Consider the following 16,251-nt stretch of genomic DNA (forward strand, 5'->3'; position numbering starts at 1 on the left):
TCATGGTCATTAATATAGAGTTGTTCCCCCTTTGCTGCTATAACAGCCTCCACTTTTCTGGGAAGGCTTTCCACATGATGTTAGAACATTGCTGCAGGGACTTGCTGCAGCCACAACGTTTGAAGAACAGAATTATCTAGAATGTCATTGTATGCTGTAGCTCAGCCATGGAAACCCATTTCATGAAGCTCCCGACGAACAGTTCTTGTGCTGACGTTGCTTCCAGAGGCAGTTTAGAACTTGGTAGTGAGTGTTGCAACCGAGGATAGAGGATTTTTAAGCGCTATGCGCTTCAGCACTCAACGTTCCCACTCTGTGAGCTGGTGGAGCCTACCACTTTGCGGCTGAGCCGTTGTTGCTCCTAGATGTTTCCACTTCACAATAACAGCACTTACAGTTGACCGGGAAGCTCTAGCAGGGAAGACATTTGATGAACTGACTTGATAGGAAGGTGTCATGCTATGACGGTGCCACGTTGAAAGTCACTGAGCTCTTCAGTAAGGTCATTCTACTGCCAATGTTTGTTTATGGAGATTGCATGGCTGTGTGCTCAATTTTAAAGACCTGTCAGCAATGGGTGTGGCTGAAATAGCCGAATACACTAATTTGAAAGGGTGTCCAAATATCACTCAAAAGTTTGGACACCATTATTCCAGGGTTTTTCTTATTTTTAAAAATATTTTCTACTTTGTAATAGTGTAATAGTGAAGACATCAAAACTATGAAATAACACATATGGAATCATGTAGTAACCAAAAAAAGTGGTAACCAAATCTAAATATATTTAGCATTTCCATTATCAGGTGTGCCTTTTTAAAAGTTAATTTGTGGAATTTCTTTCCTTCTTAATGCGTTTGAGCCAATCAGTTGTGTTATGACAAGGTAGGGGTGGTATACAGAAGTCCATATTATGGTAAGAACAGCTAAAATAAGCAAAGAGAAATTATAGTCCATCATTACTTTAAGACATGAAGGTCAGTCAATACGAAACATTTCAAGAACTTTGAAAGTTTCTTCAAGTGCAGTCGGAAAAAACAAGTGCTATAATGAAATTGACTCTCACGAGGACCGCCACAGGACAGGAAGACCCAGAGTTCATTAGAGTTACCAGCCTCAGAAATTGCAGCGCAAATAAATGCATCACAGAGTTCAAGTAACAGACAAATTTCAACATCAACTGTTCAAGAGGAGACTGCGTGAATCAGGCCTTAATGGTCATATTTCAGCAAAGAACCCACTACTAAAGGACATCAATAAGAAGAAGAGACTTGCTTGGGCCAAGAAACACGAGCAATGGACATTAGACCTGTGGAAATCTGTCCTTTGGTCTCATGAGTCCAAATTTGAGATTTTTTGTTCGAACCGCTGTGTCTTTGTGAGATGCAGAGTAGGTTAACGGATGATCTCTGCATGTGTGGTTCCCACCGTGAAGCATGGAGGAGGAGGTGTGATAGTGTGGGGGTCCTTTGAGGGTGTCACTGTCGTGATTTGTTTCGAATTCAAGGCACACTTCACCAGCATGGCTACCACAGAATTCTGCAGCGATACGCCATCCCTTTGGTTTGGTCTTAGTGGGACTATCATTTGTTTTTCAACAGGACAATGACCCAACACACCTCCAGGCTGTGTAAAGGTTATTTGACCAAAGTGATGAAGTGCTGCATCAGATTACCTGGCATCCACCTGGCCCGGCCTCAACCTAGTTGAGATGGTTTGGGACGAGTTGGACCACAGAGTGAAGGAAAAGCAGCCAACAACTGCTCAGCATATGTGGGAACTCCTTCAAGACTGTTGGAAAAGCATTCCAGGTGAAGCTGGTTGAGAGAATGCCAAGAGTGTGCAAAGCTGTCATCAAGGCAAAGGGTGGCTATTTTGAAGAATATAAAATATAAAATATATTTGTTTAACACTTTCTATATGATCCCATATGTTATTTCATCGTTTTTTTAAATGGCTACCCCACTGCAATTACCGCGACTTTAAATACCACTGCTTTAGACAGTTCTAAACAGGGGTTGGAACGAAAGAAAAATGTGAATAATTTAATTCTGAACAGAACCATTATTTTCTTCATTCCATTCCACTGTTCTGACCAGCAAAGTACATTTCTTAACCGGATCAAACCAAAACAATGTACCAGTTTATATCGTTCCTTTCCGTTCCTTTTTAAACCTCTGAAATAAAAATGTTTGTTACACTTAGCTCAACATTGCATTACTTCACCAATCAGTGCGGATAGAGCAGCTTGCTATGGAGCGGGTAAGTGATTTAAACTGCATAGGAAAGTCGTTAGGAGCAAGTTGTATTTTTCCGTAACAGCATGGTTTAATCATAATGAAAAGACAAACACACACACTGTGCTGCCAGTCACAGTGTAGGGTGCAAGATGAAACTGAAATGTTGCAGGTGAAGGGAGGGCGTGAGAGGGTGGAGGAAGCTTGTCTTTGTGAGCTGGGCATCTTGTTATGACTTACATTATCTGAATTAGGCCCAAAGAATTATACCTACAGAGGAGCGGCTTCTATGGAGGAACTTTGAATGTCTTTGAACTTCCAAGTTGGTTTAACATTAGCTAGCTAACACGCTTGTGTGTGCAGAGCCGCACTAGAATTAAAAACAAGTCTTACCCTTTTGCAGTTAATAAATTCAAAGTGAAACATAATAACTATAGTATCCTTAACTACAGTAGCATTGAAAAAGTTAATCCATTCTTTTAAACATCTCTCCCTAATTTCTGAATCATGCTTGTAATGTTGTCTCTAGGTTACAGTAACCTACTCTTCAGAGGAGAGAGGCAGGTAGCTTACACACACACCCACTAACAAAAATTTTCAGCTAGCAGGCGGATGCTGGAATAAGTTTCCAAGTGACTTAGTGAGGGCTTTGCATAGGCATTTTGTTAGGATTTTTGTGGGACTGGAAAAAAATGCCAAGAACGTGAAATAACATTATTAACCAGGTCCCATGATTTAAAATAACGGTTCTGTTGCAGAACACTATAGATCACTTTCGTTTCGAGTTCTGTTCCTCAAATAATGTAGTTATAGTTCCGTTCCCTGAACCAGTTCAAATCTTTGGTACTAACTCAACTGTAATGAGCTTTATATTGATTTCATGTTCGTGTGATGGCCACATCTACTTTCTCAATTCTAATTCCCCAACAGAAGGACACTGCACGTGTTACACTCAAGCAATTCATACCACTTAAAAGATAAATGCATTTGAATCCAAATTTACTAATGTACTAATCAAATGTTGATATTGGTAGGTAATGAAAATATCCATCATTCCAGAGAAAGGTAATGACATATTTTTGGCATATCAGATTTGGAATAATTTCAATGACATTGCAGCAACACTGAGTATACTCAAGGGGTAAACAAACACACCTCAAGCTAAAATGCTAGAAGTACTTTTAAACAAGAAAAAGTAAACTCAAGGATAATTTCTCTTCCTAGACTTGATAAAGTTAAACAAGGATTTGATGTATTTGTGTGTCTTCTGGCCTACACAGTTTATGTCTCCTTGCCAGGCTACCTGCCAACCCCCCTGCATACCTGCCACCCCCCGGCAGGTAGCCTAGTGGTTAGAGCATTGGACCAGTAACTGAAAGGTTGCTAGATCAAATCCCCGAGCTGACAAGGTAAAAATCTGTTGTTCTGGCCCTGAACGAGGCAGTTAACCCACTGTTCCTAGGCTGTCATTGAAAATAAGAATTTGTTCTTAACTGACTTGCCTAGTTAAAAAAAAAAAAAAAAAATAGAAGACATAACTCCCTAATACTCTTTTGTTTTAACTTTTCTGCAGGATCAATACAGGAAGACATGTACTTGGGTCAGATAAGATGGAGTCCGTCTTGGGTACAAACTGGTCACAGCGTAGTCCGTGGTAACCCTCTTTACACCTGCAACAGAGACAACAGAGATCAATATCCAGGGTCTATTGAGGAAAAACACCCTCTCACAACATGCATGTGAGTAGAGTGGGTAGAGTCTGAGTTATTTTAGTCATTTACCAGGCACTCGAATCCAGAGCAACTAAATCATTGCATTCAACTAAAGTAGGCAAAACAACTACATTTCACAATCATTGCAAGCATAACCTTCTTGAAAACTAGCCACTATCTGCCAAATCAGTGCTAGAGAGGGAGGAAGAGAATATACGTGCAAGTACAAGTTTGTGTAGCATATGTATGTCCATCTTCAAAGGAAACAAAGGAGAGAAAGAAGACATTCAAGAAGATTCAAATTTTGGGGGAAATGATTCAGAGACTGGAGGGAGAGATGGAGAGTAAACTCATATTGGAGAGTAAACTCATATTGGAGGACGAGTATGCTAATGAGGATGGGAAGAAAGAGAGAGAAAAGAAGAGGGCAGTTTTGGCCCATCTTAAGCAGTGCCTGCAACCCACTGATAGCACAGTCCTGACAGTAATGTCATGTACCAGTGGAGGTATTGGAAGGACTGGGATGGAAATCCTCTCTCTCATCCAGACCTGGGTTCAAAAAGTATTTGTTTTCTTCCAAGTATCTATGCTTGATTGAGCTCATATGGCACAACGTTAACAATGGAACAGTCCCAAATGTGCACACCCAGGCAGGCTCAAACACTCCAGGCAGTCTCAATCAAGCGTTTAAAGGTGAACTTACAGCGTTTTAACTACTTTGCAGATATGAAATAGGCAACAATATCATAAAAAAATATAAAATTTGCACATTATGCTTCAAAACCAACTTTATAAGAGGTTTTAAAAATAGGTTCTATTTGACTCAAAATTCCATGACGTACAGTATGGAAATGTTGGCAGAATACAGTTGAAATCTGAAGTTTACATACACTTAAGTTGGAGTCATTAAAACTTGTTTTTCAACCACTCCACAAATCTCTTGTTAAAACCTCTTTGGGCTAAGGGGCAGTATTTTGACGTCCGGATGAAAAGTGTGCCCAAAGTAAACTGCCTGTTACTCAGGCCTAGAAGCTAGGATATGCATATAATTGGTAGATTTGGATAGAAAACACTCTAACGTTTCTATAACTGTTAAAATAATTTTTAGAAAGAGTTTCAGGCTTGTTGTTGGAAAAATGAGCAAGAATTTGTAGTTTTTCTCAGGGGCTTCCATTTTGGCTGTAGTGTTTTCATGCGTGTGGATGAGAGGTTCTTGGTTGTTTATCTCCGGTAAAGACAATAACGATTCTTCGTCTTAAATTGTATCATTTATTTATTTATTAGGGTAGCTGAGGTTTGATTATAAACGTTGTTTGACTTGTTTGGAGAAGTTTATTGGTAACGTTTGGGATTATAAAGAAAGACTTTATCAAACAAAAGGACCATTTGTGATGTAGCTGGGACCTTTTGGGGTGCCAACAGAAGAAGATCTTGAAAGCTAAGGCTTTTATTATATCGCACCTGCCTGGTTGAAAAATGTTTTTCATGCTTTTGTATGCGGGGCGCTGTCCTCAGCTTTCGCCGTAAAGCCTTTTCGAAATCTGACACTGGATTAGCAAGAAGTTAAGCTTTATTTTGATGTATGGAACTTGTATTTTCATGAATGTTAAATGTTTCTATTTCTGTCATTTGAATTTCGCACACTGCATTTTCACCGGATGTTGTCGAGGTGGATTGCTAGCAGAACGCCTGCGCCAGAAAGGTTAACAACCTATAGTTTTGGCAAGTCGGTCAGGACATCTACTTTGTGCATGAAACAAGTCATTTTTCCAACAATTCCAATAATTCACTGTATCACAACTCCAGTGGGTCAGAAGTTTACATACACTAAGTTGACTGTGCCTTTCAACAGCTTGGAAAATTCCAGAAAATGATGTCATGGCTTTAGAAGCTTCTGCTAGGCTAATTGACATACTTTGAGTCAATTGGAGGTGCACCTGTGGATGTATTTCAAGGCCTACCTTCAAACACAGTGCTTCTTTGCTTGACATCATGGGAAAATCAAAAGAAATCTGGCAAGACCTCAGAAAGAAAATTGTAGACCTCCACGAGTCTGGTTCATCCTTGGGAGCAATTTCCAAACGCCTGAAGGTACCACGTTCATCTGTACAAACAATAGTACGCAAGAATAAACACCATGGGACCACGTAGCCGTCATACCGATCAGGACAGAGACGTGTTCTGTGTCCTAGAGAGGAACGTACTTTGGTGCAACAAGTGCAAATCAATTCCAGAACAACAGCAAAGGACCTTGTGAAGATGCTGGTGGGAACAGGTACACAAGTATTTATATCCACAGTAAAAAGAGTTCTATATTGACATAACCTGAAAGGCCACTTAGCAAGGAAGAAGCCACTGCTCCAAAACCCTAAATAAAAAAGACAGACTATGGTTTGCAACTGCACATGGGGACAAAGATCGCAGTTTTTGTAGAAATGTCCTCTGATCTGATGAAAAAATTATTGAATTTTTTAAACATAATGACCAAAAAGGGAGAGACTTGCAAGCCGAAAAACACCATCCCAACCGTGAAGCACGGGGGTGGCAGAATCATGTTGTGGGGGTGCTTTGCTCCAGGAGGGACTGGTGCACTTCACAAAATAGATGGCATCATGAGGGCGGAAAATTATGTGGATATATTGAAGCAACATCTCAGACATCAGCCAGGAAGTTTAAGATTGGTCGCAAATGGGTCTTCCAAATGGACAATGACCCTAAGCATACTTCGGGTCATTACTTCAGGTTGTGGCAAAATGGCTTAAGGACAACAAAGTCAAGGTATTGGAGTGGCCATCACAAAACCCTGACCTCAATCCTGTAGATATGTGTGAGCAGAACTGAAAAAGCATGTACGAGCAAGGAGGCCTACAAACCTGACTCAGTTACACCAGCTCTGTCAGTTGGAATGGGCCAAAATTCACCCAATTTATTGTGGGAAGCTTGTGGAAGGCTACCCGATACATTTGACTCAAGTTAAACAATTTAAAGGCAATGCTACCAAATACTCATTGAGTGTATGTAAACTTCTGACCCGCTGGGAATGTGATGAAATAAATAAAAGCTGAAATAAATCATTCTATCAACTATTATTCTTAAAATAACTGACCGAAGACAGGGCATTTTTACTAGGATTTAATGTCAGGAAATGTGAAAAACTGAGTTTAAATGTCGTTGGCTAAGGTGTATGTAAACTTCTGACTTCAACTATAGATGGATGTAGTTCAATGTATTATTAATATAATTCACCAATGCATTTCTTAGTAGTCCAAAAAATATTGCTATTAGGTTGTGTTAGGTCACAGCTGGCCTGGTATATTGTTTGCTGCCAAAGCCCATTCAAAAACAGATAACTGTAACTAAGGCTCGGAATGTCAATACAATCAAACTAGCAAGGGCAATGATCAAAAGTCATTCATAGCGTGGCTAGTAGGCTAGCACACATGTATCAAACACAAGGCCCGCGGGCTGAATAGGACACACAAATGAGTATACATGAGTCAACAGTTGAGTTATCTACTTTATAAAATTACAGCCTGATGAGCTCGGTGAATTCAACTTCAATTGAGCATCGTGTGTCCTGTTTACAGCGCACAGCAGAGGAAAAGTGTACAGACACATCCTTACAGTCCTAGTTAGGCTAGTAAAATGTTGCAGTCTGGCTTCGGTTTTTAAGCTTTGACAATTAATAACCAAAAAACAGAACCTGCAACAAAACACCATGCAACAGAAACATGTAGACCTGTTACAGCAACATTTGAGCAGAAGCCTATGTTGGCTGTTCAAGTACGATAGCTACAATTTGAGTGCACCACACAGCAGTGTTGCATTCAACCGCACCGGTGATTCATGCAGTGCACAATGAAAAACATGTTTTAAGTTAAAATGTTACGACAACCTATGTTTTGTTTTGTTATTTGGAGTTATTAAATACTTACTTATTTATCTGGGTCGCAGCATATTATACACATCTATTAGCATAGCAGAAAAGGCTGGCCAATATTATGTATATCTTATTATTATTTATTGTTTTATATGTTAAAATACTGTATACAGCATCCTATGTACATAATTGTACATTATAAAAGGGACATATTTTTCAAATAAAACAAATGGCCAGTTTGGGTCTGTCACGCCCTGACCATAGAGAGCTGTTTATTCTCTATGTTGGTTGGGGTGTGACAGTGACTAGGGTGGTTTATCTAGGTGAATTATATATCTATGTTGGCCTGGTATGGTTCCCAATCAGAGGCAGCTGTTTATCGTTGTCCCTGATTGGGGATCATATTTAGGTAGCCATTTCACCATTGTGCTTTGTGGGATCTTGACTTTGTATAGTTTCCTGTGAGCACTATGTTAGTGTCACGGTTTGTTTGAGATTATTGTTTTGTTGTGTGTTTCACTTAGTAATAAAATATGTGGAACCCAGATCACGCTGCGCTTTGGTCCACTTATTATGACGATCGTGACAGGGTCGCAGTTGCATGTTTTTTTCGAAAAGCAAATCGGCTATGTCTGGCCCACGAATTCAGAGTTTTTACAATCTGGTCCGTGCACTGATTGACTTATTGACAACCCTAGGATAGCGGATCTATTTATATAGCTAGCTTTTATTTAGCAAGCTAAAAAAAGGTCCCTAACATTAGCCAGATAGCTGCTGGGAGAATATCATGTCATTGGAGGAGTGGGTGAGTGACCAACTGTCTCCCCTCATATCAGTTTTTGTTGGCTACAGTTAAAGATGCACAGGTGTCATTTGGTTAGCTAGCAATCAATGTTAATTGCGTTGCTACCTAGCTATGCTAGTTAGGATATCTCTTACTTGTCAATCAAATGTACTGGCATCAATCAAATGGCTGGGCAGGCAGGCAAGTTTCCATTCAGTTGTCAAAACCTGGGTTGGGACAAGCATGCATTGGCAGGTAAGCTGCAGAAGGAAGGCAGGCTATTATTCCCCATCAGTGCAATTTTGATGGCCAACTAGCTGAAAAAGTTTGAGAAAGTTTATCTAATATGCTCTCATTAGATTTTTAGCTCATCCTGCTCTGACTAGCATTAGCTGTTGATTTTGTTGTTGTTGATGTGCATAACTGAGAAAGAAAGAGCCTACCTTTTCATGGTTGTCTTATCAATAGGACTGTGAAGTTCCCAAATGTAAGACTCCCATCGTGTTTACATACAGTGGGGCATAAAAGTATTTAGTCAGCCACCAATTGTGCAAGTTCTCCCACTTATTAAAAAGATGAGCGAGGCCTGTAATTTTCATCATAAGTACACTTCAACTATGACAGACAAAATGAGAAAAAAAATCCTGAAAATCACATTGTAGGATTTTTAATGAATTTCTTTGCAAATTATGGTGGAAAATAAGTATTTGGTCAGTAACAAAAGTTTATCTCAATACTTTTATATACCCTTTGTTGGCAATGACAGAGGTCAAATGTTTTCTGTAAGTCTTCACGAGGTTTTCACACACTGTTACTGTATTTTGGCCCATTCCCAACACGGACTTTCAACTCCCTCCAAAGATTTTCTATGGGGTTGAGATCTGGAGACTGGCTAGGCCACTCCAGGACCTTGAAAGGCCTCGCTCATCTTTTTAAGTGGGAGAACTTGCACAATTGGTGGCTGACTAAATACATTTTTTTGCCCCACTGTATTTCCTGAAATCCATTCAGGTGTATTTTGTGGCTTTTGGTGAATGCGTTCTGAAGTTGCGCTGTTGCTACTGCCTGTAAAGTTCAAAGTGAATGATGGCAGGCCCTTGTGCCAAGTGGCTTACAGTGCATTCGGAAAGTATTCAGACACTTTCCCTTTTTCCACAATTTGTTACTCTACAGCCTTATTCTAAAATTGATTAAATTAAATGATTTGTGATCAATCTACACACAATACCCAATAATGACAAAGTGTAAACATGTTCTTAGATATTTTTGCAAATGTATAAAAATAAAAATAAACTTATTTACATAAGTATTCAGACCCTTTGATATAAGACTCAAAATTGTGCTCAGGTGCATCCTGTTTCCATTGATCATCGTTGAGATGTTTCTACAACTTCTTGGAGTCCACCTGTGGTAAATTAAATTGATTGGACATGATTTGGAAAGGCACCTGTCTATATAAGGTCCTACAGTTGACAGTGTATTTCAGAACAAAAACCAAGCCATGAGGTCGAAGGAATTGTCCATTGAGATTTGAGACAGGATTGTTTCGAGGTGCAGATCTGGGGAAGGGTACCAAAACATTTCTGGAGCATTGAAGGTCCCCAAGAAAACAGTGGCATCCATCATTCCTAAATGGAAGAAGTTTGGAACTACCAAAGACTCTTCCTAGAGCTGGCCGCCCAGCCAAGCAGAGGAATCAGTGGAGAAGGGCCTTGGTCAGGGAGGTGACCAAGAACCTGATAGTCACTCTGACAGAGCTCAAGAGTTCCTTTGTGGAGATGAGAGAAACTTTCAGAAGGATAACCATCACTGTAGCACTCCACCAATCAGGCCTTTATTGTACAGTGGCCAGAAGTAAGCCACTCCTCAGTAAAAGGCACATGACAGCCCGCTTGGAGTTTGCCAAAAGGCACCTACACGACTCTCATGTCATGACAAACAAGATTGTCTGGTCTGATGAAACCAAGATTGATCTCTTTGGCCTGAATGCCAAGCATTGCATCTGGAGGAAACCTGGCACCATCCCTACAGTGAAGCATGGTGGTGGCAGTATCATGCTGTGGGGATGCTGCAGATGACCAGAGCAAAGTACAGAGAGATCCTTGATGAAAACCTGCTCCAGAGTGCTCAGGACCTCGGGCAGAGGTGAAGGTTCGCCTTCCAACAGGACAACGAATGTCCTTGAGCTGCCCAGCCAGAGCCCAGACTTGAACCCGATCTAACATCCGCGGAGATACCTGAAAATAGCCGTGCAGCAATGCTCCCCATCCAACCTGACAGAGCTTGAGAGGATCTGCAGAGAAGAATGGGAGAAACTGTAACAGCCGTTGGTGGAAGAAGGTGAGGACCAAGGTGCAGCGTGGTACGTGTTCATGTTATTTATTAAACAGAACACCAAATACAACAAGTAACAAAAGAACAACCGAAACAGCTCCGTCAGGTGCAAAACACACTAAACAGAAAATAACTACCCACACCACACAGGTGGGAAAAGGCTACCTAAGTATGGTTCTCAATCAGAGACAACGATAGACAGCTGCCTCTGATTGAGACCCACACCCGGCCAAACAACACAGAAATCCAAAACATAGAAAATTAACATAGAATGCCCACCCTAGTCACACCCTGGCCTAACCAAAATAGAGAATAAAAGCCTCTATATGGCCAGGGCGTGACAGAAACTCCCCAACTACAGGTGTGCCAAGCTTGTAGCGTCATACCCAAGAAGACTTGAGACTGTAATCGCTACCAAAGGTGATTCAACAAAGTACTGAGTAAAGGGTTTTTAATACTTATGTAAATGTGATATTTTGTTTTTTTGCATCTTAGAAATTTGCAAAAATTTCAAATAACATGTTCTTGCTTTGTTTTTTCTCTCCATTCATTTATATTTCAGGTTCGCCTTTAGCTCAGCAGAAGCACCCATATGGCCTGTAGACTTAGTTGAGCATGCTCTGTATCTGTTCTATTCTCATCCTCAAGAGCAGCAGACAAACTTTGTGTTAACAGTCACCGCGTTTGTCCAACTTCACCACCAACTCCAAATGCTTAGCGACACTGCAAGGATTTTCCTCAGACAGAGCTATTTGTTTGAAATTCATGGCAACAGGCATTTGAAGGGCATCTCTTTTTCATTGTGTTTGTTCCACAAAATGGAAACCAGTTGGTTGCATCTATACTGTGTCCATCAAATGAGACACCCAATCAACATATTCAGTGACGTCCTGCTGTAATATTTGTTCCAGTTTCATTTAGATTGTACTGAAACAAATGAATTAACATTTCTTATGGGTTTTCTCTTATGGGTTTGGGTACCTAATCTTCGATAAAAAAAATGCCCAGTCAAGCCATAGACCATACACAATCAATGCATTAACAAGACCGGCCAGTCAAAATCATTGGCAGCATCTTAGTTCCATTCACCTAGGATACTTGAGAAAACGTTCTTTCTCTCCTTCAAACATTGATTTGCGACTAATGTAGAACAAAGTGTATAAGAAAGTGCCGTACCAGTCTGTTTGATTCAACTTAAATTAGATTTTGACCCCAAAAAGTACCACACAAATCATTTGGATTCAACTAAGGTTTGATTCGGACCTTTGATGGAATTTCCTTGGGCCTAATTTCTACTTATTTCTAGTCTTGTTTTGACAGACAACTGTCCAACCTCAGTGGTCTGCCTGCTTCTGAGGTGGGAACTGGGGATCCAATGGCTCAGTGGGTTAGAGCATATTGCAGAGCCACTCTGAATATATTATGTGTCATTGTCAATGTTTTGAAAGACGCTTTGGATGAAAGCTTAATGACTGTTTTTCCACGTGAATGCAAATGTGAAAGGGCATTTCAATTGTTAGGAACCTGGCCGGTATGAAATATACCTGGTATATTGTGGATATAATGGGCACTCTCTGGTACTTATATCAAATAATTAAATGTAATGGTAATAGCCTGGTTCCATGCTATCTTTATTGGGTAGACAGCGCAAACATATTGGTTATTTGTACAGTTTTACTATTAAACTATAGTGAATTTCAGTGAAAAGAAACAAAAAAGGGATGACTTAAGTAAACTCCAAATTAGCAGACTATACAAAAAGGTGTTACCAGATTGCTTTTGTTACACACATAAAGCACGCTATCATGGCACCAGGAGGCATAAAAGAGTATTTGCGTCTCACATTTTCCTGTTTCTAGTCACACCTTCCTACCCTCTCTATGCTGAAATGCCTCGTTAGCATTCTGAGTCACAACTCAAATGTCTGTCTGGCTATCTGTTTATCTCCACTCTCCTATTGTTTTGTCTCTATCTCTCCCCCTCTGTCTCTGTCTCATTGTGAAACAAGCTGACATCCTTCAATAAGATTCAAACAATGCTTTGTAGACAAATGCGTTTGTGCGAATGTGCAAGTCGATTGTGTGCTTGAATACGATAAAGGATGTGCATGATGATGATTGTGCGTGAGTGTGTTTAGTGATTGGACGATTGATACCGGAGCTCCGATGCAGTTTTCAAAGCACTACTGATCTGATACAATGTACCGATGCTCATTTCAAAGTAACATTATCACGTGATCAATAATGTCCGAAGCTTTGGTTGATACAAACTGATACAAAATATGAGATACCACTGATTTCCCCGTGGTTCGGGTCCTTTCTTCGATTCCAAGTTGCTTTCAAAGACCGACCTTTACTGGACACCATACTGTACTTAGAAATCAAGTTTGGATTTGTTCAAATTACTGCATTGAACAGTAGCACAGCAGGTAGAGTCAGGAACACTCAGAGACGACAGGATATGGGGTCGAGTCCTGGTAAAGGCACTCTATTCGGAGATAGTTTTATGTCAAACCACACTTTCTGCCCATTGTTGAAATTCTTTATTTTATTTGGTATTGTATAAACTTCTGTTTTAAGCAACCTGAATAATGCCATAGAATTACAGTTTTTCAAAAATAGTCAACTTAAAGGAATTATTTTGGGCCTTATGTAAAATACAAACCTGTTATTCTAACTGATTGTAGGCTATTAACACCAGCGACTAAACACAGTGCCATGGAGTTTGATGAATATTTTGTGGAAAAAAACGTCTATTTATATTTATTGATGACCAGCAGATGTCACTAATGTGCATTGTGTTAAAAGCTCAGAGAAATTAATTGCTTTTCAGAAAGACAATTTCCTATCATTATGTGTGTGTGTCTCTGTGCATATTTATGAGAGAGAGAGAGAGAGAGAGAGAGACGTTTCTGTTTGCCGGTTATTGACGGCTTCTGGTAGATAAAAATAATAATAAGCCAACAAATAAAATTGTTGGTGGGCAAATTGACCGGGAGAAAAAACAATCCCATTGCAAAATAATGTTTTTTCTTCATTGAGTTTATCATATCCCAGTCAAAACAGTTTAATTCGCTTTGGTGTTCGGCAGGTTATATTTACTCTGTTCGAGTAGACGGACAACTAGTTTTCATGCACATTTTTTCACTTGAGAGATACTGCACCAAACATCCTAGATGTAAAAATTCTGCGAATATTACCTTCTCTGCAAAATTGACAAAAATAATGCCAGATCTCTTGATTTATCTGGACTATTTTGGGAAAGTGTAAATGTATGTTGTTGTGTACGCCGTCTCAAGAGGGACAAAGAGTAATATAACCAAATTTATTTTCAAGGGAATATGCGAGGCACAGACATTCACTATGCCTAGCCAAGTTCTGGTAGGAGCAAACTGAACCTAGTATTTAGACGTCTTTAGCGTGTAGCCCAAACCGTTCTGAAGCTACAGTCAGAAGTTGGCATATCGGCAGTAACGACTTCGACAAGTCCCGTGATGCTTGTGGGAGTTGTAGAGCAAAGTGGAGAACACTCTCGTGTTCCTGAGAATTTAATCTTTCCATAGAGGGGTCATATGTAGCCCAAACGGTTCAGACACTACAGACATTTTCGTGAAAATACAGATTTTTGGGATATATCCTAGTCTGACAACATCGTTGTAGCTCTGCCACCTTCCACCGCAGATGCAGATGTCTCTAGCGCAAACAGACTTTTATGGATTTTTTTATTATGCTAATTACATTTCCAAGGTGGTGCAGACTAGACAATATCACACAAAGTGCATTTTCAATTTGTTGAAGTTGTAGTGTTAACTTTCTATAGTGCTTTTACCACCACATGCTAGAGTCGGGGAGAAATATAACTCTTTGTCTGGGCATGGGGAGCAGGGATGGGGAATACACCTTCGAGACTAATTACCAACTAGCTCATTAATTAGCAACTGAGTAAAATGTATGAAGGTTTATGGTAGCAAGGGGGAGGTTAAAGAGGAAGGGAGAATGGGACTGGGAAAGGAAGGGCTTGATGTTCAGTCAATCAGCTGACCCTCCTGCCATGCAGTCATTCCAATATATCCCCTTTTCTAACCTTATGGGTGCACTATAGGGAACAGGGTGCTGTTTAGGACACGGCCCATCTATCAAGTACTGAGCTGAAGATACTAGCACATTTATACATGGCTCACATGTCACCTAGGACTGTACACGTTAAGAATATAGGGTTTCTCAAGGGTGCCTTTGCAGTTCAGAAAATTGTTATTTTCTTTTAGTGATAAGTAAAATGTAGGGCCGGCGGCTCATTCAAATATTTTGGGGTGTGATTTGCTTATAGCGCTTTTTGTGCAACCATGAGTAAGAGTGTCATTCTGTTGTGAATGGCACCCTGTTTCCTGAACGGCACCCTGTGTCCTGGCCAAAGGAAGTGTGCTATATAGGGAATAGGGTGCTATTTGGGATGCAAACCCAGTCTTCTTACTTATTGCCATACATACACTACCTTTCAAATGTTTGGGGTCACTTAGACATGATGCTGGCCTTCTAGGCAGAGTTCCTCTGTCCGGTTTCTGTGTTTTTTTGCCCATCTTAGTCTTTTCTTTTTATTGGCCAGTCTGAGATATGGCTCTTTCTTTGCAACTTTGCATCCCGGAGTCGCCTCTTCACTTTTGACGTTGAGACTGGTGTTTTGCAGGTACTATTTAATGAAGCTGCCAGTTGAGGACTTGTGAGGCATCTGTTTCTCAAACTAGACACTCTACTCTACTTGTCCTCTTGCTCAGTTGTGCACCGGGACCTCCCACTCCACTTTCTATTCTGGTTATTTTATTTATTTATTTCACCTTTATTTAAACAGGTAAGCAAGTTGAGAACAAGCACTCATTTACAACTGCGAACTGGCCAAGATAAAGCAAAGCAGTGTGACACAAACAACAACACAAAGTTACACATGGAATAAACAAGCGTACAGTCAATAACACAATAGAAAAAGAAAGTCTATATACAGTGTGTGCAAATGGTATGAGGAGGTAAGACAATAAATAGGTCAGAGTAGCGAGGTAGTTACAATTTAGCAATTAACACTGGAGTGATAGAAGTGAGGATGATGATGTGCAAGTAGAAATACTGGTGTGCAAAAGGGCAGAAAAATAAATAAAAACAATATGGGGATGAGGTAGGTAGATTGGGTGGGCTAATTACAGATGGGCTATGTACAGCTGCAGCGATTGGTTAGCTGCTCAGATAGCTGATGTTTAAAGTTAGTGAGGGAAATATAAGTCTCCAGCTTCAGCGATTTCTGCCATTCGTTCCAGTCACT

At 40.2% G+C, this 16,251-nt stretch overlaps 1 protein-coding gene across 1 annotated transcript in view; it reads right to left on the minus strand.

Annotated features, from left to right (window-relative positions):
• Positions 1-16,251, minus strand: part of nrg3b (neuregulin 3b) — a 401,552-nt gene that overhangs the window by 91,008 nt on the left and 294,293 nt on the right. Inside the window, exon 3 of the mRNA XM_020454441.2 lies at positions 3,831-3,904. Coding sequence (XP_020310030.2) covers positions 3,831-3,904 — 74 coding nt within the window. The remainder of the gene's footprint in view (positions 1-3,830; positions 3,905-16,251) is intronic.

The sequence above is a fragment of the Oncorhynchus kisutch genome, linkage group LG20 (genome assembly GCF_002021735.2).
Source record: "Oncorhynchus kisutch isolate 150728-3 linkage group LG20, Okis_V2, whole genome shotgun sequence".
NCBI classification, from domain to species: domain Eukaryota; kingdom Metazoa; phylum Chordata; class Actinopteri; order Salmoniformes; family Salmonidae; genus Oncorhynchus; species Oncorhynchus kisutch.